Here is a 24368-nt window from a genome sequence, read left to right on the forward strand (position 1 = left end):
CAATGTTACCCGAAGGGCTTGTAAAGATGAATACAGGATCAATGTTACCCGAAGGGCTTGTAAAGATGAAACCCCCTGTGTTTGATCGGTCCGTCTCCAGGTCAGTCTACAGAAGACAGTTTGAGGCAGCGGCTAAGGTCAACAAATGGGGCAGCGAGGAGGAAAAAGCGACCTCTCTAGTACTGGCCCTTAGAGGAAAGGCTTCCGAAGTACTCCAAGCCATTCCAAACCAGCAGGATTATGCTGCTCTCGTCCAGGTTATGGAGCTTCGATACGGGGACGAGCACTTACAGGAAGTTTATAGGGTCCAGCTGAAGACCAGACAACAGCGGGTCAGTGAAACCCTATAAGAGCTAAAGACGGACATTGAACGACTTGCCCATCTGGCATACCCCACAGCAGCACAGGAGTTCCTCGAACTAATCGTCACTGATGCCTTCATCGATGCCGTTCGAGATCCAGAGCTAAAAAAGGTTATTAGAGTTAGTGGCAAGCGTAAGGCCAGCGAAGCCCTTGTGTACGCTCTGTCCTATGAAGCCGCTAAGAACGCATCCATCAACAGTCATCATGGTCGGAAAATTGGAAGTTCAGGAAGAAGATTTAACACAAGTACTCAGACGGATGACGGAGGTTCTTGAAGAGTATAAGCCAAGCCGGTCACATGGAGCTCATTGTGCGACCAGGGTCCGTTGCTGGAACTGTGGTGAATCTGGACATATACAAAGGATGTGTAGAAGAACACCTAATCAGCAAGAATCGACTCAGCACAGATCAGAAACGGGTGCATGGCCTGGAGCCAATGGCTATCAGGAAAACTAACATTCGTCGGCTTCAAGGGGCAGAAACCGGCGATCCAGGAAATGGGAGCCCCTGTCAATGTCACTCCAATAGCTGTGCTGGGACAGAGTAGGAGTCTTATGGTGGAAGGAAGGATTGGAATTCGGAAGTATCGGTTTCTCATAGACACTGGTGCTTCACGCTCAGTCATTCGGCCAAATGTCGCAAACAGCAATAATACTACAAATGTGAGCCTTTTCTCCCTGAAAACAGCCAGTGGAGAACTGATGCCAATAAAAGGACTTAGAATTTGAGCTCGAGTGTCAGTCATTCGTGCATGAATTTTTGATAGCAAACATAACTGATGATTGCATTTTAGGTCTAGATTTTCTACAGAAATTTGGATTTTCCATTAACATTAGCGGAGGAACTTTGTTGTATGGAAATGTGGAGATTCCTTTGTTAGGTGATAGTGAAGAAGGAAACAATCGAATGATGAAAATACTATTGACGGAGGATACAAATCTGCCTGCACAGTCCGAATCAATTATTTGGGGAAAGTTAGAGAACGGACATGAAAAGTCGGGAACGGCGCTAATCGAAGGAACGGAAGACAATTACGACGGAGTGGCTGTAGGGAAAACGCTGGTCATGATCGGTAAAGATCATCAGAGAGTACCTGTCAGAATCATGAACCTTGGTTTGAGGGAGAAGCATCTACGAAGGGATAGTTACATTGCTAAATGCCATACAATTGACCTAATTAAGAATTGCAACATTAACAACGTTTCTTTTACGCCCACTGAATTGGTCAACCCTCAAATTACCAGGCTTTTGACAGAAACCAAGGCGAACCTATCTGAAGAGCAGTATAGCAAAGCCAAAGAGCCAGGATTCTTTTTCGGGGGTATGTATGTATGTGTGTGTGTGTACATAATCTTTATTACATTCTGTCCCCTTCATTCTTTCGGAACACTTTGATTGTGCCCTAAAATAGGCTCTTCCTGGAGTTAGTGAAAAAATTGTACACTCCTCGCCCTTGCCAGCAAGGGGGTCTGGGGGAGCCCTGGTAGCTCCCCCAGGGCAGTATTTCTGGTAATGAAAGCCAACTAAATGCATATTCTGAGGTACATACAGTGCATTATTTTGCTATTAAAAAGTTTAATTTCAAAAATCTAATGTGCTATTCTTACTGACTTAGACCCTGCCGCACCGTTTGGCGCATTTGCTGGCAAGCTGTTTCCAAATAAATCTATCACTGGCAATGTCTGAAGCCTCTTCCAACCTGCTCTGAGGACCTCCATGAAAGTGTGTCTCCAAGTTGTACTAGAATGTCATCACAACTCTTATTATGCGTAATTCATTTTGTCGCAGAACATGTTGCGCGAACCTCATGCGACGCTCTGTCACAACTTTACTAAGGGGTCGACTCCCATTTCGGCATAGGTTTTCCTTGATTTAGACCCGATCTCTATAACTGACTCCTAAAATCCTTCTTAGCCATCTTTGTAGAGCCACATTTAGTGCTTTTCAATTTCATTGCACTTTATTAATGGAGCCCAGCCACTGGTAGACATGTGTAACTTCTCTTGACTACGATCTAGGAATTAGGTGACTATTTTGCTTTAGATGTTATATCGAAAAGGGAAGTTTTATCGTTAAATCATCTGTTGGGGGGTTTTAAACTAAAATATATCTGGAGACTGGAGTTGTTGTTTTTTTTTAATTCAAAACCACACTTAGCTATTGTCATATAATTTGGTGACTGTAGTTTGCTTTAGAAATAATATTGAAGAGAGAGGCTTTCAACCTTAAAACGCTCTGTAAGGGGATTTTAAACTCAAAACTATCTTGAGGGATTTTAAACTTTAAAAAAAGCCATCTGGAGGAGAGAAGTTGAAACTCAAAACTTCCCATTAGCTTGGCTACGCTCAAAGAATTTTAGTGCGTAATTTGCTTTTTTTTTTTTAATTGAAGAGGTATTTTTAGCTTCAAACTAGCTGAAGAGAGTTTTGTCAAATATAGATACTGAGAATATTATTAATGCCTTTACTCACAAATGTGTAGTTAGACATGGGATACCTAAAACTTTGTTATCTCATATTGCATCTATGTTCACATCTGAACAGTTTAGGAAATGGATAGAAAGGTATAGGATAGAACATGTTAGATCATCTCCATTTCACCTTGAAGGAAACAGTATTTGTGAATGTATGGTTGGAATATTAAAAAGATCATTAGCTAAGATAGTACAAAACAATCAGAGAAATTGGGACCAATATATAAATTTGCTCAGAGAAATAACATACATGAAGCAGCGCAGTTCTCACCATATGAATTAGTCCATGGCAGAAAACCTAGAGATGAGTTACAAATATTTAGAGAAATTTTGATATTTAAAAAGTTAAAAAATGATGAGGAAGAAGTAGTACTTGATTAGAAACAAATATGGAAAGAGGCATATGACAATTACAAGAAATATAAACAAATGGCACATGAAAACATTAATGTGAACAGAAAGTTGAGAACATTACAGGAGGGGGATAAAGTATTATTATTAGTTGTAGATTTAAAAAATTGATTAGGAAATCAATGGAAAGGTCCTTTTGTAGTTACAGAAAAAACAAGTGATGTAAATTATAGGATAAACATGAATGGCAAAATTAAGACTTATCATATTAATAATTTAAAGTTATTCAAAGAAAGAGAAGAAATTCAAAAACAGAACTTAGACATAGATGATAATAAAATAGATGAGTGTTTACTTGTAGTGATAAATGAGGAAAACAATGACAATGATGTTAAAAACATTCCTATATTACAAACTAAAATGATCAAACATGGGAGAAACCTAAGTTGGATAATTTATCACCAAAAAGGGCAAAGGACATGTTAAATGTAATTAAGGATTTTAAAGAATTTTTTTCTAGCTTGTAATTAAACATGAAGTTAAATTAACTAGTGATAGACATGTTTACATGAAACCTTATAGAGTTCCTTTGCATCTTCAGGAAAAAGTAAAGAATGAAATAGATAATTTGTTAAAGTTAGGGATAATTGAGCCATCAACATCAGCTTATGCATCACCCATTTTGATATCAAAGGAAAAAAATTGTGATATTAGATTATGTGTAGATTACAGACAATTGAATAAGATCAATGAATTTGATCCATATCCTATGCCTAATATGGATGATATAGTACATAAGTTAGCTAATGCAAAAGTATTTACTAAACTAGATTTAACAAACCGATATAGTCAAATTCCTTTAACTGATAACGCTAAACCATTCACAGCTTTCATTACTCCATATGGTACATTTCAGTGTAATTTTATGAGTTTTGGACTTGTAAATGCTCCTGCTACATTCAATAGAATGATGAATATTGTAATTGGTCACAGACAAAATGTAATTTGTTATCTGGATGACATTAGTATTTTTCATGAAAGTTGGGAATAGCATGTAAAAGGAGAAATATTTAAATTACTTAAAGACCATGGTTTAACTGTACAGGCAGAGAAGGTAGAAATAGGATTAGATGAAATAACATTTTTGGGTCACAAAGTTAAAGATAATACTATTTGTCCTATTGAAGATAATGTTAAAAAAATCTTGAATATTGAGATACCAACAACTAAGAAACAAATGAAATCTATTTTAGGAATGATAAACTATTAGTATGTGCCAAATTTAGCTGATATAGTTAATCCTTTAAATGATTTATTAAAGAAGGGACAGCCTAGGAAAGTAATATGTAATTTAAAATGTATTAAAGCAATAGACAGGATTAAGGACATTTTTTTCTTCAGATTTAATACTAAGATTACCAGACATGAGTAAAATATTTTTTGTTACTACTGATGCTTCTGGTGATGCTATAGGAGGTTGCCTTATGCAACAACATGAAAAACTACATCCTATAATTTATGTTAGCAGAAAGTTATCAGATGCTGAAAGGAAATACAGTGTAATAGAAAGGGAGGCCCTAGCTATTGAGTGGGTGGTTACTAAATTAGAAAGTTAAATTATAGGAGACAGATTTGTATTATTATGTGATCATAAACCTTTGAAGTTTATGCAAGAAAAAAAGTGTTAAGAATGGAAGACTATATAGATGGTTTTTAATACTTCAAGAATAATAATTTTAGCATGTACTAGTTAAGGGCATGAATAAGAAGTATTGTTATTTTGTTAAAAAGGGAGATAATGCAGTAAATGTTTATTTTATAAATCAGGGGAGATAAGTTTGAGTTATACTCATGGAAGTCAAACAATCATTTTTTTAAAGTAAGTATATTTATTTTCAGCAAAATATTTTTTTATATATATCATCATCATTCATCAACTAAAAGTTAGTTCATTTTTGGAAAAGGGTAAGTGGAGAGAGGTTATACTTATTGATGCCCTGAAAAGAGTTAGGTTGTAAATATTTAACAATTTAATTTGTACAGTATTGTATTTTGTTTACAGGTATAAATTGTGTTGTATGTCACAGTCGCCACTCAGTGCTCAGAGTGTTGACTGTTAGTTGACTTATTGTGATGAAACTTCATGTTTTATGCAGTACTGATTGTAAACTTTCAATTGGATTATGAACAATGTTAGGAAACTAATGAAATTGTATTGTGTGAATTGACTTTTAATGAAGTATTACTCTGAAAACTTGGATGGAGGAATTGGTACATCACACAGCACAAGATATATGTTTGTATTGTCTTCCCCTTGGCCATGTAAATTGTATAGACTTACACAGTAGGAAAGTCTGGACAGAAAAAATTGATTGACATTTTTTTTTTATAAAGGGGGGGGGGGAGGAAATATGTTATATATTTAGTTTTATCGGGGATTTCCTTATGAGCGACGTGACTTTAAATAGAACTTTATTTTAGACGGAAGAGGAAATATGGGAGGATGACAGTTTAAAAATCGAACTCTTACTCTTATGGCGTCACAAGACGTGAACTTAGGACTGTTGACATCTGATATCTTCAAGTTCTAGAAGTCTTATCAACTCATTTCATTAATATATATGTGTGTTCGGACCGCAATCCAGACTGTGAGTTAGTAATAATTATTTAGACTACTTCTAAATCTACTAGGGTCTACATCAGTGGTTCCCAAACTTTTTTGTCTCGTAGACCCCTTGCCATGCTTTCTGGTTTTCGGTAGACACCCTGCTTAACTTGCAAATGTTTGCAAATTTATCAACATTTTAAAAACTTATTTCTAGCTGTAGTATATTGAAGAGTGAAAAGTAATTCAAAGCTACATATGAAGTTATAGAGATATATCTTTTTAATGAAAAGATTCAAATTTAAACTAATTAAAATAACAATTAATGTGTATTGCTTTTATTACCAAACACACTGGAAATGTGTTTTTTCAGGTTTATCACCCATTGCTACGGATATTATGTTTCATATAGAGATTATTGTTCTATGAAGTAGTCCTTGAAACATTAATTTTAATTAATTTGCCTTAAGAATCATTGCAAAAGTTTTCTCAAAATATAGTTTCTTGTGTCTTTCTTAATCCACCACGTGTGGTTGCGCGGAATTGTTTCCACTAAGAGGAGAAGGGGCGAAGGCAAGTAACTGGCGCCTAAACAACTAAGCTTCGAGCAGGAAGGGCTACGCACCTAGCAGAAGGAAAACTGAATTCAAAACTCTGCTGCCTTGCAAGTTGCAACTATACCCAAACAAGAGAAAGGTTTTGTGGGTCAAGCCTGAGGAAAAATATGGAGCCGACGACCCTTATGCAGTTTGCAGCTCACAGCACTATACCCTGTCAGAATCCAATCACAAACTGTATATATATCGTTTGCAAAGAATTACTACAGAAACTTTTAATTTTATAACTCATGCCACCAATGTGCCCTTGAATTGTAGTGTTGATAAAAGAAATTCTTTTATTAATCTCGGACGTAGGATTGTGTAAAAGAGTGTTTAAAACTACAACGACTGGTAAAATCAATGTTGTTATCTTATAATGTTATCCATATTTTGCTATAAGTAAAGAGATAATGATGATGAAAGAGATATTGCAAGACTCTCACAAACCATCAACTTCTCTTTTATGATGTGGAAGAGAGATTTTGTGGTTCTATTCTAAACTTTATCTTTTAGTGTTCAAAAGTTTTTCAAATCTTTATCTATTTTGTCAGTGTGGCATTGTCTCAGATGATCCTCCAGTGCAGTGGTGCCCAACCTTATACAGAATGCGGGCCATTTTAATTTCCGACACTCGTGTCGCGGGCCACATTAATGAAAAGATAAAAAAAATGAAACAGTGACTAAAGCATTTTAAATAGTCTTATCACAATCCCGTGGATGCAGAAAACCTACTTACAGCCATAAGTCAATTATGTAACAAGGGTTATAGTCGTCTTGTAACTGAAAAAAGTTTTTCTACTAAATTAAGTGCTTCTAAACATAGTGATCATACTCAGTAATTGTTTTCGGAAATGTGCAGGTTTATGTATACAACATGGTGTAGAAATCTATTGTCTGTATTGCTCGAAATGTCTGCATGGAAGTCTGGCGTTCTAAGTCAATCAGTTCCAGTTGGTGTCAATCCTAAGCGGCAATAGAAATGATTTCAAAATCTCTTGTTATGTCATTTAGTTTTAAATGGAGATTTTCACCAACATCGTCCAATAGTTTTGTAATTGTCATGCCTGGTTGACAGCTTCTACATTTTTCTTTCAGGCCGATTTTATTCCATCACTGATAGCAAGCACTTTTTAATGCTTCAATTCTCTTCTTAAAATATGAGCAACTCGGTAGCCTCCATTACAGCCGACTCATTTTCTTTATTTCCTGGTAAATATTTGTGTCAATCGGTCAACTCTAGACTTAACTTAGCGACTCTTTTTTTCTTAGCGGCTCAAGCCAACAATGCCACCATATTTTTGTAATGGTTTGTTTTAGGATGTCTTTTTATGTTATGTTCTTTAAAACAGCCACACTCTCTGTAAAAATCAAACATGTTGTCTTGTTAATTTAGATTTAATAAAGATTTGTCCACTTGTTTTAAGTTTTAACATCCAATTCTTCGACATTCCCATGTCATTAACGCACAAATGTTACATGGAATGGCACCAATCATGTTGATGTCAGAAGTACCCGAACCAAAATGAAGAAAAGATGCGCTGCATTACGCACATGAGATGTCAAGGACACGGCTAGCTCAAGACTCGTCCAGGACTCTAAAATAACTGTCAATTCTTGTCGCCAAAAACACCTACAACCTGTGTTCTTATAGAATAAAAAATGAACATAAATAACTAACAAGACAATAGATTCTAGTATGAAATACATCCAAGGAAACGTGAGAGTCCTAACATAGAGAAAATACATTTTTCAACCTTTTTGTAATATATATTTTTTTCATTTTCTTCTTTTTGTGCTGTTTTGGAGGGGCCGGTTAGAACCACGTCGCGGGCCGGATCTGGCCCGCGGGCCGTAGTTTGGGCATCACTGCTCCAGTGTAATTGGTTTCAAATCATCTTTAAAAAAGGCACTTAGGCAACCGCTTGTTTGACAAGGAAGGAATGAATCCCAATTTAATGAATTTTAAATAATCAATGCTGTACAGTCTAAATTCTTTTTGTTAAATATAGTTACATGTAGACAAAATGAAGCTATTTAAATAAGCATTGACATTTAATACAACAATTTTTCGTTTGAATAGCAGGATAAATATTTAAAAGATTAACGAAGGTACAAATCATATATTTGTGTATGAAAGAATTACATTAATGGGTTGTAAAAATTATTTTAAGCCACGACCTGTTTAAATGAAATCTGTTATCGTAGACCCCCATGAACACCTCACAGACCCCCAATTTATTTTTACAATTCGTGGACCCCTTGGAAGTCTTCATAGACCCCTGGGGGTCTATATAGACCACTTTGGGAATCACTGGTCTACATTAACATGTACATCAATGTCATCATTCAATTGAATCAAATATCAAATAATCTACATTACATGTTATAAGTCACACACACAACACCAGCTAAAAAAGGTTCTCTCCACTGCAAAGGTAATACAGCAATTAAGGGTGACGTAAACACACAGTATTCTTGACAACAAAACGCGCCTAATACAAACTACTTTCTAAACATTAAAACACACCTATTGAACATGAAAAGAAACTTCAAGCGCGCACGACAATCGCTGGGCATCGCTGATCGTTCAAAAGTTAAAGTTAAATATTATAAATCTCAAAGTAAACTAATCAGACATGAAATTGCATCACTTTTTCAAACTCTACTAATCAAATTTGATGTGAGAGTCTGAAACCATTAATAAAGCATTATTGCGCTGGATCTGGCAAAATTTGTAGGTAACTGTGCAAGTCTGTCTACAGGACAAGATGATAAAAAAAAAACAAGTATGAAATAGAGTTTACAATGGTTTTAATAGTGGCAAAAATTTGTACAAAAATACTTCATAAATTTGTCATCTATTTATAAACTATCGAAGCAGAATTTATTTATTAACAATAATAAAAAGCCACTGGTTTATGAGTAACAAAATATACTGTATTACAGTGGTTTTTAAATTAATAATTATTTAGTTTTTTAACTATACATTTTGCCCCTTGTGCGAAAGGAAGCCACATTCCGGCTCAACACAACTGGACACTCTTGAGCCTAGTAATCAGTAAACAATTCGACAGCACGCTACATTGTTTCAGTACGTCCGCATTCTAACACTTGCTAATACCTAAAACTGGCCCCGAATCTAACACTATTAATAACTTTTGTTCGGCACTGGCCTTTCATACCATGGTTCCTTAAACGAGGTTCTAGCAATTTTGGATGCGGCATAAAGTATACAAAAAGAAGGATACAGGAACGACCTTATACCTAATTTGACTATCAATCAACGAGCGACGTCTTGTATAACAACATGTCTGCCCTTCAATCAACGAGCGACGTCTTGTATAACAACATGTCTGCCCTTCAATCAACGAGCGACGTCTTGTATAACAACATGTCTTGTAATGACACAAGATGCGTAGAAGTTGATGTGAATCGGGTTTTTCCTAAGTAATGTGACGAGTAAGAACAGAGTAGGATTATGAACAAGAAGAATAACGGACAAGACGCCTAAGAGGACGACGCTAGGCTAGCGACGACAGAGGACTGTGCCCTTTTTATTGTTTATTAAATTGTTGAAGTTATCAGCCTGCGTTATTAAGTATATTCTTGATTCATTCTGTTGTTGTGTCATATGGACTCGCATGCACCAGTAACATATATATACTCATCAACAAAATAGACCATCAACAGATGTGGCGACCCACGACGGCCAGGGCGTCATTTTGATCTACAATCTAGTTAACTTCGTGTTCTGGATATATCTATCTACAATTCTACACTTGGCGAAGTACACTGGAGAAGTACTGGATTAACATTCGTTTGTTTCTACTAGATCTACCCTACGTCTGTGCTAATTATCTGGACTGCAGCTGGATTTTGGCATCTTTGTTCCAGTGGATCTAGACTTTCTATTAGAGAAAATTCGAAACCGTTACCAGCGTCTAGCTTTGTCAGCCAGGTTAGATATTTTTAGATTGAACCTGGATCTATATATAGATCTATATTGACTATATCTATTGTGTCTGAATCCAGAACTATTTCGTCCGTGTAAGTGATCTAGGGCAGTCCGTCGTCAGTATACCTCTATCTAAATATATATACCTCAAGACTACTCAAGAGTGAAGATACCTCATTTTGTCAGGTTTATCTGTTTATTGTGAGTACGGAAAGTCATCTGAGTCTACATATCTAGTATCTACAAGCTGACCGTTGGATCGAGTCACCTTGTCAGGTTTGTTTTTCAAGCTATTAATTGACTGTTGCAGTGTTGCTGAGCTTACAATCTAATCTACACACGAGTGATGGTATACCCTACTACCACACTGCGTGACCATCTATTCAACTTGTAAAGTTGACTAATTTATATTCATCAAAAGAGAGAGTTGGACTTAATCATTTTTTTTTACCTCTCTTGAGACAGCACCACCAGCTTGTCTCAGTATTGACTTATGTTCCTGACCTGAAGACAGAAGCCAGCACCAACAGATCATCAAGTGGAACCGGAACCTTGGAACCCTACCAGAGGACTTTATCTGAGAACCGTACCATACTGTGGCAGCACCAGGAGAGATTGGCCTAACTCAGTACTGCCTGTCGAATAGCCTTTGTGGGAGCACACCTTGCCTTGCCTAAGACTAAGACAGTGGGGAACTTGTGTGGAACTGACCGTTGTAGCTCCGTGGACTGAACAAAGGGGATCTAACTAAAGATAAGTTTATTTTTTCTCTCCATTATTATTAAATTAAGTCTATTAGGGACAGTAGATCTTTGTTAAGAGCAGGTTGCCTGATAAGGGCGTCATTATAGGACACATTAGAAAGTGGACCTGCTCCATTTAATAAAGTCTCGATGATTGTTTAGATTGTCTTGTTTTGTTCGTATCCACGTACATTTTATTTTTTTTTAGAAGTCAGGTGAAGTCATCTTTATTTGTCTCTTTCAGTGTATACTTCCTCTAAAAAGTCTCATCTCATTAGAATAGATTTATTTTTTTGTGTCTTATGTTTATTTTACATTATTCTTATTATATATTATTAATTTTATCTTAAGTAGATAAGGTAAGCCACGTTTAATCTAGATTATAAATTCTAGATTGTTTCCAGGTATTAACTAAATTGTTATACCTATGAGAGCCTTAGATCTATTTTATCCTGAAGACAACTGAGTCTAAGGAGTAATTATTTATATATAGATCTTTTGTCCCGATTAATCGGTTGACATTATTTTATAGATGTGTTTAAACACAGTCTAATTGGTTAGAATAAAATTTTTGTCAGTATCACTGGATTGTGATTTACTGTTGGAGGTATAATATTGATTTATCTATTTGAAGTTGTATTGAATCTAGACTAGTGACTAGAATAGTCCTAGGGGTATTTATTGGCAAGAAGTAAGTCCATTGAATTAAGTATTGAGGTATTGATAAAAGTATATATATGATATTTGTTTATGTGGCCTAAAGTAAGTCCACTGAATTAAGGTGATATAAAATTTGGAGTTGTATTCAAGTATTGTGGCTGTGAGTAAGTCCACTGAGGTAATATTTGTTAATATAACATTGAGCAAAGGTATTTAAATATATATATATTACAAGAAGTATTTGAAAGTGAGTTTTTGTGAAAACTAAATTGTGATATTTAGGCCAATAGGGAGGCCATATCAAAACTATATTGAGACATTGTTTAAAATAAAATAAGCATAATGGCAACAGCTCCAAACTTTGATTATATGGAGACTTTTCGCCAGCAAATTATTGCTGAGGCTAAACAGCTAGAACTTAAAGGAAAGGACCTAACTAGCTATGTACAGCAAATGGTGACAATAGAGAGAGATAGAATAGATAAAGAAAGAAGAGAAGAAACAGAGCGTAGAGAGAAAGAAAAGGATAGGGAAGCACAATTAATAAAAGAAGAAGCAGATAGGAAATTACAATATGATTTAGAGAAATTGAGGTTAGATGCTGAATTGAAAAAACAAAACACAAATGATAGACCTACTGTTCAGAGTGAAAACATAAACAATAGTAATAGTACAAGTAATGGTAATAACATGAATGAAAATAGGGATAATCAAAGTACTAATCATTGGCTGAAAAAGAAAATGCAGCCCTTTCAAGAAGATAAAGACAGTATTTCAGACTATTTAAAGCGTTTTGAGATCAAAATGAGCAGTTGTAACATAAGAGAAAATGAATGGTCTCAAATCTTACTTGATTTTGTTCAAGGTCAAGCATTAACTATTTGTCAGAACCATGATCATACCATTCAGAATAGTTATGATATATTAAAGAAAGAGCTTCTTAATGCCTATGGTCATAATGCCAGTACATTTAGGAAAAAATATTTTGAAAATTTTCCTAGTAGTCAGATAGATCCTCAAACAACAGTAAATCTTGAAAAAGATTATTTCAGTAAATGGATGTCATTTGAGCAAATAGATCAAAGCTATGAAGGACTTAAAAACTTTATTTTGATAGATAACTTTACAAACAAATGTGAATCTCAGTTACAGTCATTTATAAAAGAGAGAAAACCAAAAACTTTAGAGGACATAGTTATTATTATGAGAACTTACAGCAGTGCTTATCCTAATAATTCATTTTCAAATAAAGACAAGAAACACATTGATTTTGTAGGATATAGTAAAGAAACTAAGAGTAAAGATAGACATGAGAGCAGAAATGATAGAAATAGAGATAATACTGACTATAGAGAGATCATCTGTTTTAATTGTCAAGGTAGAGGACATATTGCAGCACACTGTAAAAAAGTGAATTACAATAGATCAGAAAATAGGGACAGTTACAGAAAGCAGAGCAGGAAAGTTGAGTTTAAAGAGAACAGAAACAGAAATAACAAAAGTAGAGTGTATTTCACCAATGATAGGGACAGAGAAAGTAGTGATAATGAAGAAGTAGAAGAGATGAACTATTGTTGGGGTGTAGAAGAAATAAATTTTGCAGAAGATGAAACCAGCAGAGTGAGAGTACACTCTGGTTTTATCAATGGGAAACCTATGAGGTTTGTCAAAGATTCGGGATGCAGTACAGTTGGAATTAGGAGTAACTTAGTTAAACCAGATTGTTTATTAGGCTATGAGAAAAAAGTAAGGTTGATAGATGGCAGTATCAAGCGCTATCAAGCCTGTAAAGTTTTCTTAGAAACACCATTTTATACTGGTTATTGTAAAGGTTTAGCAATACCAGGATTGTCTCATGATTTGCTTTTAGGCAATATACATGGACTAAAGGAACTGACTCAAAGAAAGATAGATAGCTGGAATAGAAGACATGAATACAAAATGAGACAAAGAAATTCTTATGGTAAAGTGAGAAGAAACATTATTTGTTTTAAATGTCAAAGAAAGGGACATATGGCCAGGCAATGCAGAAGTTGTGACTATTCAGATAGAAGATCTGACCATTATGAGTATGGCAGAAATTTTGATAGCAATTTCTTTGATAGACAGTATCATAGAGGGAACCCTCAGAGAAGATGTAACTCTGATGAGTACCAGGGTACAAGGGACAATTGTAGGTCATATGGACCTTACCAAAGAAGAAATGGAGAAGCAGAATATAGTTGGAGAAAGTAAATTCTTGATGGTTTACTTATAAGTATATATAGATATATATACCAGCAATGGTTTAATTGTATAGTACATGAACATATAGTTGGAGAAAGTAAATTCTTGATGGTTTACTTATAAGTATATATAGATATATATACTAGCAATGGTTTAATTGTATAGTGCATGAACATGTTGAGTTCTTTTAGATTGTAAATAAGTTGTATATGTTATGATATTTATTTGTATGCTATAGTATGGCACTCATAAGACAATGTTAATGAGAAAGGGAAATACTTTGAAGAGTTACAGTGAGATAAACTATTGTAAATAATGATTATTCATTTTGATTTGTTTATGCATGTATATATATGTATATGTTCTAGTCAATGGGTATGAATAAGTTGTTTATATATGAATACTATATTTTATTTCCTTTAAAGGAAGATAACTCAGTAAAATATAAATTGGGAATTTTATTAAATCAAGGGAGATAATTATATATATAAAAAAAAATTTCAATAATTAAAGTCAAAGGTGTAAATTAAAGTAAGTATGATCATCTACAGTCATTATTTTTTTTTATATAATCATTATCATCCATTAGTAAAAGGCTAGGTCAGTTTGGAAATGGTAAGTGGTGAGAAAATATACTTATTGGTACCCAACAAAAAAGTTAGGTAGAATAATTTGGAAAGCTGTTGTGACACAAATATTACATTTTGTCTGACAGGAAAGGTTTGGTGTGATGTGAGGCGATCAACCCTGTACATATAGCCAATGACAGTATTTACTCTGAAAAACTCTGTTTTATGCCTATGGAGTCAGCAAAGGCATCGTCGTATGGGGACTATATACATGTCTTGATGGACTTAGTACTATTGGTTGGTGAAAATATTACACTGGACTATACTATTTTATCGTCAATGACATGAGTGATGATTAGAACACCGTATACCGGATATTTTCTTACCAATAACTGTATTGGAACTGTACATATTGTTTTCTTGGTGTCAACATTCAACTACAGGGTGAACTTTGTGACATAGAAACATGGACACCAGGAACTGATGAAGATGGGAAACATGATGATGTCCATCAAGATCAAGATATATGTTTGTTTTGTCTTTCCCCAAAATTTTGGCCATATATATTGTACAGACATGACAGTAGGGATAGTGTTTTAGACTGAAAAAAAAAAAATTGACAAAATTTTTTTTTTTGATAAAGGGGGGAGGAAATATGTAATGACACAAGATGCGTAGAAGTTGATGTGAATCGGGTTTTTCCTAAGTAATGTGACGAGTAAGAACAGAGTAGGATTATGAACAAGAAGAATAACGGACAAGACGCCTAAGAGGACGACGCTAGGCTAGCGACGACAGAGGACTGTGCCCTTTTTATTGTTTATTAAATTGTTGAAGTTATCAGCCTGCGTTATTAAGTATATTCTTGATTCATTCTGTTGTTGTGTCATATGGACTCGCATGCACCAGTAACATATATATACTCATCAACAAAATAGACCATCAACAGTCTGCCCTTCAATCAACGAGCAACGTCTTGTATAACAGCATGTCTGCCCTTCAATCAACGAGCAACGTCTTGTATAACAACATGTCTGCCCTTCAATCAACGAGCCGACGTCTTGTATAACAACATGTCTGCCCTTCAAACAACGAGCGAGGTCTTGTATAACAACATGTCTGCCCTTCAATCAACGAGCGACGTCTTGTATAACAGCATGTCTGCCCTTCAATCAACGAGCAACGTAGCTTTAACAACAAAGACAAGATAATAGTGGTATCAAATCTCAAACATACACATTCAAAATTCATGCAATATTCTATTCAAGTATTATACGGTGTGTACGAAGTGTAACGCAATAAAGACTAGCTTAAGCGCCAATTTATCTCAATGGCAATAAATAGAACAATGAGGTAGTTCCGAATCTCTGACCTACTTTATAAAAAGCTACGTGGCTGTGGTCTTATACATGGCAATAATCAAATATTTTTCTATGATAAGATGTAGATCTAGAGTTAGTGCTAGTTAGTGATATTGTAACATACTTTTTACTACTTAAAAATGTCTAGATCTAGACTATTTTCATGTTTAAATTACAATGAAATCAACGAGGTTTTTAATGTAAACAACACACCTACGTGACTAAGAAGAGATCCGGAACTACCCCATTGGAAGAAATTATATTTTGAAAGAGACAGCCGGAGAATTATTATCATTGCAGAAGTGGCACACATTTGAGACAAAAAAAAAAAAAAGTAACCATCGAAGTCCGCATTTCGGAAAAAAAGAGAGCCTACTGACATTGTCTTTGTGTGGAGTTTGGAACAATAAGTAGCCCTCATCTCAATCTACGCAGTTTCTTATCTTATCATATGAAATACAGACGTTACTTCAAAAAAGAATACGGTTACGTCCTACGCGTGTTCTTATGACAATCAAGTTATGATTGTTAACCAATGATTTAAATTCTGTCAAGTCATTGGTTTTCTGGCTAGCTCAGGCAACCCATTCCATGTTTTAATAGCACTAGAGAAGAAGGAACATTTGTACAAATTTGTTATAGCATATCTAACAAGGTATGTACCTTCTTAACATATTGCATTCCTATGTCAAATTGGAAATAAAGAAAATCATATTTTTTTTATTAATAGTACACACCAAAAAAAAAAAAAAAAAAAAAAAATAACGATTACTAAATGCACAAATCGAGTGTGTTTGTTTTATATTGAAAGTATAAGTTTGTGTATGAGCTTCTCTTCTGTAATAAAAAGTTCTTGATTTGTACATCGCTTACATTAAAAATACTTCTTAATTCAATATTGAAAATATAAAATAAAACAAAAGTACCCGATGAGCAAATTATATATAAAGCACTTCCGTTTTGATGGCAAATGGTTTACGAAGGTGTCATGTAACCATCACAAAGCCTTTACTTTAGCCATTAAATGAGAATTGACTCAAGGACCTCCCAGTCTTTACAAGAAAACCTGTGGCTATCAGTTATGATGCCTAGGACTGCCACTAGGCCAACGCGCACATATATTAAGAGTGTACATTCTAAGTTGTTATCAAGTATATTGTGCAAAATAAATAACAATTGCAGTGCTTTTCGCGGGAGCGCAAGGCATTTTCAAAGCAAATTTTTGAGTTTGCAATCATTTTTAGTTCATAGGTAATGATTGTGTAGTTCTTTTTAGACTATGAAAGATGTGCTTAACACACTTTTTATATATCTATGTGCATGATTAACAAAAAATCTTTGAGAGCGTTTTGTGTTTAAAAAAATCGAGAGACCATCTTTTTATCATTTGTCATTGATGGCAAAATGCCCCAATTGTTTTTTTCTGGAAAAATTTTCATACTGATTGGGGCTTGCCACTTTCTCATATTGTGCATTGCTGGTCTCATCAACATCTGAGGATAACTTGTCGTATGGGTTTTGACTTGAGACAGTCTCATATTGACTTTCGTTCTCTTTCTGTTTCCCGTCACTTTCGCTCGAATCTATGTCATAATGATCATGTATGGAAATAGAATCATTTCTGTCTATATTTTGAATACTTTCATAATGATCATTTTCTTGAGACTTTGCGACATTATCAATACCAGCATCAGATTTTAGCTTTGTTGGTTGGACTCGTCTCTTGTAAGCAACTGTACCAGCCATTATCAACAAAACTACAACAGTAGCTGCACCAACTGCAATGCCAACAGCAACATATACGTCCATTGGATCTATAAAAACAATGTAATAAAAATATATTAAAAAATATATAAATCTTTTTTTTTTCTTAGCCTAACTTTACATTTACAACTATATCTTTCAATAATATAGAAGTTATTTCCCTTTTGGAGATCAAACAAATAATAATTTATCACGAATTAATTAACTAGTTGGTAAATTTTTTAAATTAATGTATGATTTGTTAGGTGCAGTAAATAATTTGATGTTTCAACCTGATCCGAGAATGTGTGTGGGAGAAATAACGTGTTATGTTGCTTCGAGAATGAGAGAGAGAGATGGAGATTTGATAATACGTTTTGTTAATAATTGTAAACATTATTCCAGGTCTAAAATTTCAACGAAACTAAAATTTTATCACTACAGTATCCTGACTGATCCATTTTTTACACTAAAAAAATATATTGTGAATCAACTTCTAGTTGGGTTACGGCGATGTAGTTTATAATAATGTCAACGTTATATAAAAACCAGATCAGCTTAGGCTGTGTTTATCTAAATGTACAAATGTTAATAACAAGATATAAAAAAAAACATAAACACACACGATAAATCACATTTCATAACAACTTACTTCTGTCACAAAAATCTCCGACATAGTCAGGCTTACAGGCCAGACATTTACCAGTACTTACGTCACATGAGTCATTCAGGCAACGACTAGAACATTTTTCTAAAAAAAAAAAAAAATGTGTTTAAAAAAATATTTTATTTTTATAATTTTAATTAATGTAGGACTCCTAACACTAATTTGAATTAATGTATATGCAGTTTTGTATTCCTATTTATTATATGCTTATATCCAATAGTACGTATTATTGATCAAAATAGAACCTGTTAAATACACTGAGAAAAAAAGTCTTTTAAATAGTTACTTATAGAAGTCTTTCTCAAACTTCAACATTGACGCTAGTCATGTTCATTTTGAGTAGGTACTTCGAAACAGATGATGTATACATCATCTGCCCTATAGACAACAAGGTCTGAAAGGGGAACTTTACTTTTTTACTTCGTACTCTGCTCTATTTTATGCACCACATTAGTTTATGCACCATATTAGTTTATGCACCATATTAGTTTATGCACCATATTAGTTTATGCACCACATTAGTTTATGCACCACATTAGTTTATGCACCACATTAGTTTATGCACCACATTATTTTCTGCACCATATTATTTAAGTTATTATAACGTTTTTCGCCCCGCGCAATCGTTTTTGCTCACTACCCCTCTCCACGGGCCTTATTTGGTTTGTATCACTGGCATTGTGCCTTTTGCTAAGCCAGTAATCTGTTTGTAGTTCTGTACATAATGTATACTTACTGAGAATAGTATTTAACTTAATAGTTTATATTGTGTTTCCTCTAAATTCTAGATCTAATTGCACCTATGTCATAATTCGTCATTGTGCCATTAATACACTATCGCCTGTTGTAACTACTATACTTTAGCCATCGATATTTCTTGCTTAAGGTAAAAAGTTGTTGGACTTCACAACGCACCCCAACAACGCACTCTTTAAGTTTGGCTTTTTGTGTATAATGTTTTGTAATACAAGTTATGAATATATATATATATATTAAATAGTGCTGAGAAGAGAATTAGAACATAACAATAAGGGTCATTTACATTTGTAGAACTTGAAATTGGGTTGAGTTGTTACTGAAGTTAATAATACAATTTTAAATAATATATTTTCAATATATATATCGCAGGTTGGGCATATATAATCACCAGGCGCCGTTGCATTTTCACCCTTCTTTCAGCTTCTTTTGTGTATGACATCTGCAATCCGTGACCCTTCCTTTAAGCTCTCTCTCCATGTGGATCTATCCAATTTGTATCAAGGATTGGCCTCTTTAGTCACACAAGAAGTTGCAAAGGGAAAAGATCGTCTCTCGAGACGTAAAATGCCATATCTCTATCTATCTATCTATCTATCTATCTATCTATCTATCTATCTATATATATATATATATATATATATATATATATTTATATATATATATATTTTTATATATATATGAAAAAAAGAGAGAGAGAGAGAGAGAGAAAGATTGACATACTAATATATTTGATTTAAAATAAAATTAAAAACTCTACCAAGACACTGTCTCCCATACATTGTTTTGTTACAACGCAAACAATGTCCGTCATAACGGTCACAAGTTTGATCAACACATGAAGTACTACAGATGTTGGAGCAATTTTGACCATAGTATTTAGAATCACAAACTATGTGGAAAAAATAAAAAGAAAAAAATATTTTATCAACGAAATAAATGTAAACTAATATTATGTTTCTAAAATGTTCAACATAACTACGACTGAAGGATGAGAAAAAAAATCACTACAAATCTGCATTAAAGTTACGTAATAACGTTACTAACAACTAGCCCATTTAGATGTTTCCTTTTTCAAAGGTTAGTCTTTTGCATTTTCAAAACAGGTCTTCATAGCTTTTATCAGTACAAAAATCTGTTATATGACCTTTATAACCTTTAGCAATTTTCTCCCACGTAATAATGACACTTTAATTTATAGAGCGCTGTATAATATATATAAATATATATATAAATTTGGCTCAAGGTGCTGTGATAACATTACAAAGAAAACCACGAGACCTAAAATGACAAAGTAATCTAAAAAAGTTTTAAACAGATGGGTCTTAATTATCTTCTTGAATGTAGTGTAGCATGTCGTCAGAGATCAATGGGGGGTAAACTCCAAACCTTTGGTCCGTGCACTGAAAAAGCCCGCAGACCGTAACTTTTGAAGGAGAAACGTGGTACCATTAGAAGTGGTGAATCCATAGAGCGCAGGGCTTTCTGAGGGACATATGCAGTGATCAGTTCGCTAAGGTACAAGGTCATTTCTTTAGTGTAGATACACTGGTGACAAAGTGTCGCCACCTTGTAGTCGATTCTCGCTTTTACAGGAAGCCAATGGAGTGCGCACAAGAGTGTAGTGGCAGAATCTCGTCTTATTTTCCGTTGGACGATTCGTGAAGCTTTGTTCTACATTCACTGCAGCTTGACGATTCTGTCATCAGGTACACCTGTTAGAACGGCGTTGCAGTAGTCAAGACGGGAGAGTATGAATTTCACAGCTAGCTTATTCGTTGACTCCGTTTTTAAATATGGTCGGTTCTGGCCTAATCTGCACAGCTGCTGATAAAGACCCTTGCAGAGTTGATGTCTGAAGTCCTGAGATTCCACTTACATGCATCTTTGTAGGTTACTCTTCAGCATTATCTAGGTCGCGTCTCTTAGAGAATAACCTAGTGTACGACATAATCTTTGTAGCACCACCTAAAAACATGTACACTATAAATAACCAGCCAACCGGCGGCGTAGCATAGTGATAAATGAAGACTTCCTAAAAGTCACAGTTGCCTAATGGGGTGGGTTTGGGCAAACAACTGTAGGCGCATGCCTAGAGAGTCGACGTGCATGCGAGTTGTCCCGCATTGTTGGGCGACGTAGAGACTTGCTCTCTCTCTCCCTCCCTTCCCTTTTTTTTCTGAACCGCGCTCTCTGTCGCCGAGAGAGTTACTTGGGGTAACTGTAGTCCGACTTGCAGAAATAAAGAGTTATCTTTTCATGACTTTTTCATCAAGAGTTAAAAAGTCGGCTAGCGTGTCCCACATGGTGTGGTGACAGATAATTCTATATACAGATATGTCGCATAGTCGTTGTTTTTGGATCGGATAACATTTTTTTAAATGTGATTTTGCTAAATGATATGTTTTTTTTTGAATTATATATACACAAGCACAAATAAAATAAAAAGAATGAAAAATATTTTTAAAAAATAAAAGAGAGTGAGAAGGAGATAAAACCAAAACATAATGAAACAGTTGCTACTTTCTCTTGTTTTTTTACACTGTTCTGATTTCTTCCTCTTTTTTTCATTATTTAATTTTTTTCTTTAATTCATCATCTCAATCCCTATTTTCCCCCTCATTTTTCCAATTTATACTCACCATCACGTTGTTTGTTATTATGACTTTGTATTTCACTCTTATGTTCTTACTCTTTGTTGTTTTTTATGACACTTATTACGTAGTTCTTCTTTTTTGTTTTTGTTTAATTAAATTATTCAAACTCCTAAATCTCGTTCTAAATCTATGATTTCTCTATTCTTGTTGCCATGACACATATGAAGTCTCACCCCACAAACGTGACCATTTTCATCTTTCCATTAATTTTCTATGTCTCTTTTTCCACAATTATTTCTTTTAATGACAAAACAAGAATCAATTTAAAAAATATATATTTGTTTAGCTATTAGCGATAATTTTTTTTATTGAAATCAAACAAAGAAAGAAATAGTATTTCATGGTATATGTTGAATTAGTCCCCGTTATACTTTGTAGAGAGAAAGCTTTAAATTTGAAACTAACAACAGATAACTATAAAATTATCTTTTTTAATAAGCACTTCCCTGTCGAAGTGATATGGATGTAAAATTTCGAGAAGGCTCGAGTCCTGGTGTTCAAATTCAGGTCATTCACCTTTTTTTTAATGCAATTAAAAAGCGATCGCGGTAACATTCACACAAATAGCTCTTCTTTCTCCCCCAACCCTTTTTCAGCTGGTCCAGACAAGTGATAGAATCCTAGATTATTGAGAAAGCCAAGCGTATAAAATTGCATACACGCATGCAATTGTTAAATTTGTTTCAAATCAAACAGATTTGTTTTTTTTCAGTCTAGCTCTATTACAAACGTAATATATGACTAATCCAACACAAGCTTTGTTTTTTATTTAATTTTATTTCTATATTTTTTTTTTTTTAAATCTTGCTTTCTCTTTCATTTAGTTGAAAGGTTATAATACTAATATTATGGGCAATTTTTTATATTATTTTATATTATTATATTATTATATTTTATATTATTATTTTATATTATTGTATACAGGTCCAGTCTGGATTTGCGTAGAGCCTTTATTATAATTTTATTACGTCATTCTATCGTGTGTATAGTTCTCTTTACATTAAAAGACTTTACTTACTGATGTTACAAAATTCTCCTTTATAACCTGGTATGCAGGTCAAACATCTTCCAGTTTGAGGATCACAAACATTTTGAGAACATTGCGCAGAACAGGTTTCTCTGCAGTTGGAACCGAAATGTGTTACGCTACACGCTATTTCATGAAAAAAATAATAATTGTTTAAATAATTTACTAAAAAAACCTTCAATTAAATAGATTGCACATAGAAAAAAAATATTTATCTAATTACTTTTTATTTCTTTTTTTTTTTAAGTAAACGTAGCGATAACAAACCTCTGTACACACAGACACACACACAAACACACACAAACACACACATACACACACACATACATTTTTTTATTGCCGGAAGTCGTAATGAATATAAGCAATCTTCTTCCTCTCAAATGCTTCTTAACTCTTTCTCTCCTAACTGACGATACCAGCGTTGATTCAACCAGAATGTGGTAAATAATTACGGAGAGAAAGAGTTAATGGAATTAGTCTCATTTATACTTTGAAGAGAGAAAACGTTATTTTTAAAAACTAGCAATATGTAACTATAAAATTATCTATTTTCATTGTCATTTCCCTGGCGCAATGGCGTTAACGTAAACAGGCTTCACCTCGGAAGTCTGAATTCAGGTAGTTCACCTTTTTTAAAACGCATTTAAAAAGCGATCATGGCAACATTCACACATATATCCCTTCTTTATCTCCCAACCCTTTTCTCAGCTTCAATGCCCTCTTACAACCAGTCCGACTTCTGGCTTTCACGCAAGGCCCAGATATTGAGTTCTGCGGAACTGTTTTCACTAACAGAAGACATGGTGTAGGCGCCTAAACCAGAAAGCTTCGGGCAAGAAGGGGCTCGTTAGCTATAACTGGTTACAAACCTGGGAGAAGGAAAACTCCTAAGTTCCTGAGATGATCCATAGTCGCTTCACGACTGAAGGGGTATACAATATTATTTTTAGGTTGCTAGAGTTTGACTGACACTATATAAACAAATTGAATATAAGAAGTTAAGAATTAATTATTAATAGGCCTACTTTGTTTTTATATGTATAGAAAATCCCTATTTCAATTTTTTTTTAAAATCCAGGGTTAAGTGCAATGTTGTCTAACATGAACTCAAAGCTTTCCTAAATAACAATCCCAATAAAATTTAAATTAAAAATAGTCAGCTACCATTTACATAAAATAGTGAAGTCTTGCTAATGAAACAATAGAAAACACCATTTTTTTAAAATTAGTTTTCCTAATTGATATTTGTCCCCAGATTATGTTTTGACCTTTTGAATCCCTTCAATCCTCAACGAAGTCAATGATGTCATGGAACGATAAAGAATTCGTTGTTTGTTTCATAAATAAGGGAAATTTTGACTTCGAAAATGACGCGACTAGTAAAAACAATACTAGGCTTTGAGGAAGAACAAAGTGTAAACATAATATTTATGATGGCTTTAGAGAAAAGCAGATTTTATGGACGTGGAGATTTAGCTTGACGACATTCGATAGTTCCCTTCTTTATTAATAAATCTGTTGTCAACTATCTTATCTTGTCAAGCTTTCATCTGTGTTATTAAATTTTCGTTATTTTAGTTTTAACTCTGTTTTATCAGTATAAGACATAGCGC

At 34.2% G+C, this 24368-nt stretch overlaps 1 protein-coding gene across 2 annotated transcripts in view; it reads right to left on the reverse strand.

Moving 5' to 3' along the window:
• Positions 1-16681: 16681 nt before the first annotated feature.
• The window catches only part of LOC106076529 (uncharacterized), a 35619-nt gene continuing 27932 nt past the window's right edge, over positions 16682-24368 (reverse strand). For both annotated transcript variants that reach the window (XM_056029050.1, XM_056029049.1), the window contains exons 10-13: positions 22747-22881; positions 19832-19963; positions 18301-18399; positions 16682-17719 (exon numbers count right to left, since the gene is read on the reverse strand). In XM_056029050.1, coding sequence (XP_055885025.1) covers positions 17289-17719; positions 18301-18399; positions 19832-19963; positions 22747-22881 — 797 coding nt within the window. In that variant the 3' untranslated portion in view covers positions 16682-17288. The remainder of the gene's footprint in view (positions 17720-18300; positions 18400-19831; positions 19964-22746; positions 22882-24368) is intronic.

The sequence above is a fragment of the Biomphalaria glabrata genome, chromosome 5 (genome assembly GCF_947242115.1).
Source record: "Biomphalaria glabrata chromosome 5, xgBioGlab47.1, whole genome shotgun sequence".
NCBI classification, from domain to species: Eukaryota; Metazoa; Mollusca; class Gastropoda; family Planorbidae; genus Biomphalaria; species Biomphalaria glabrata.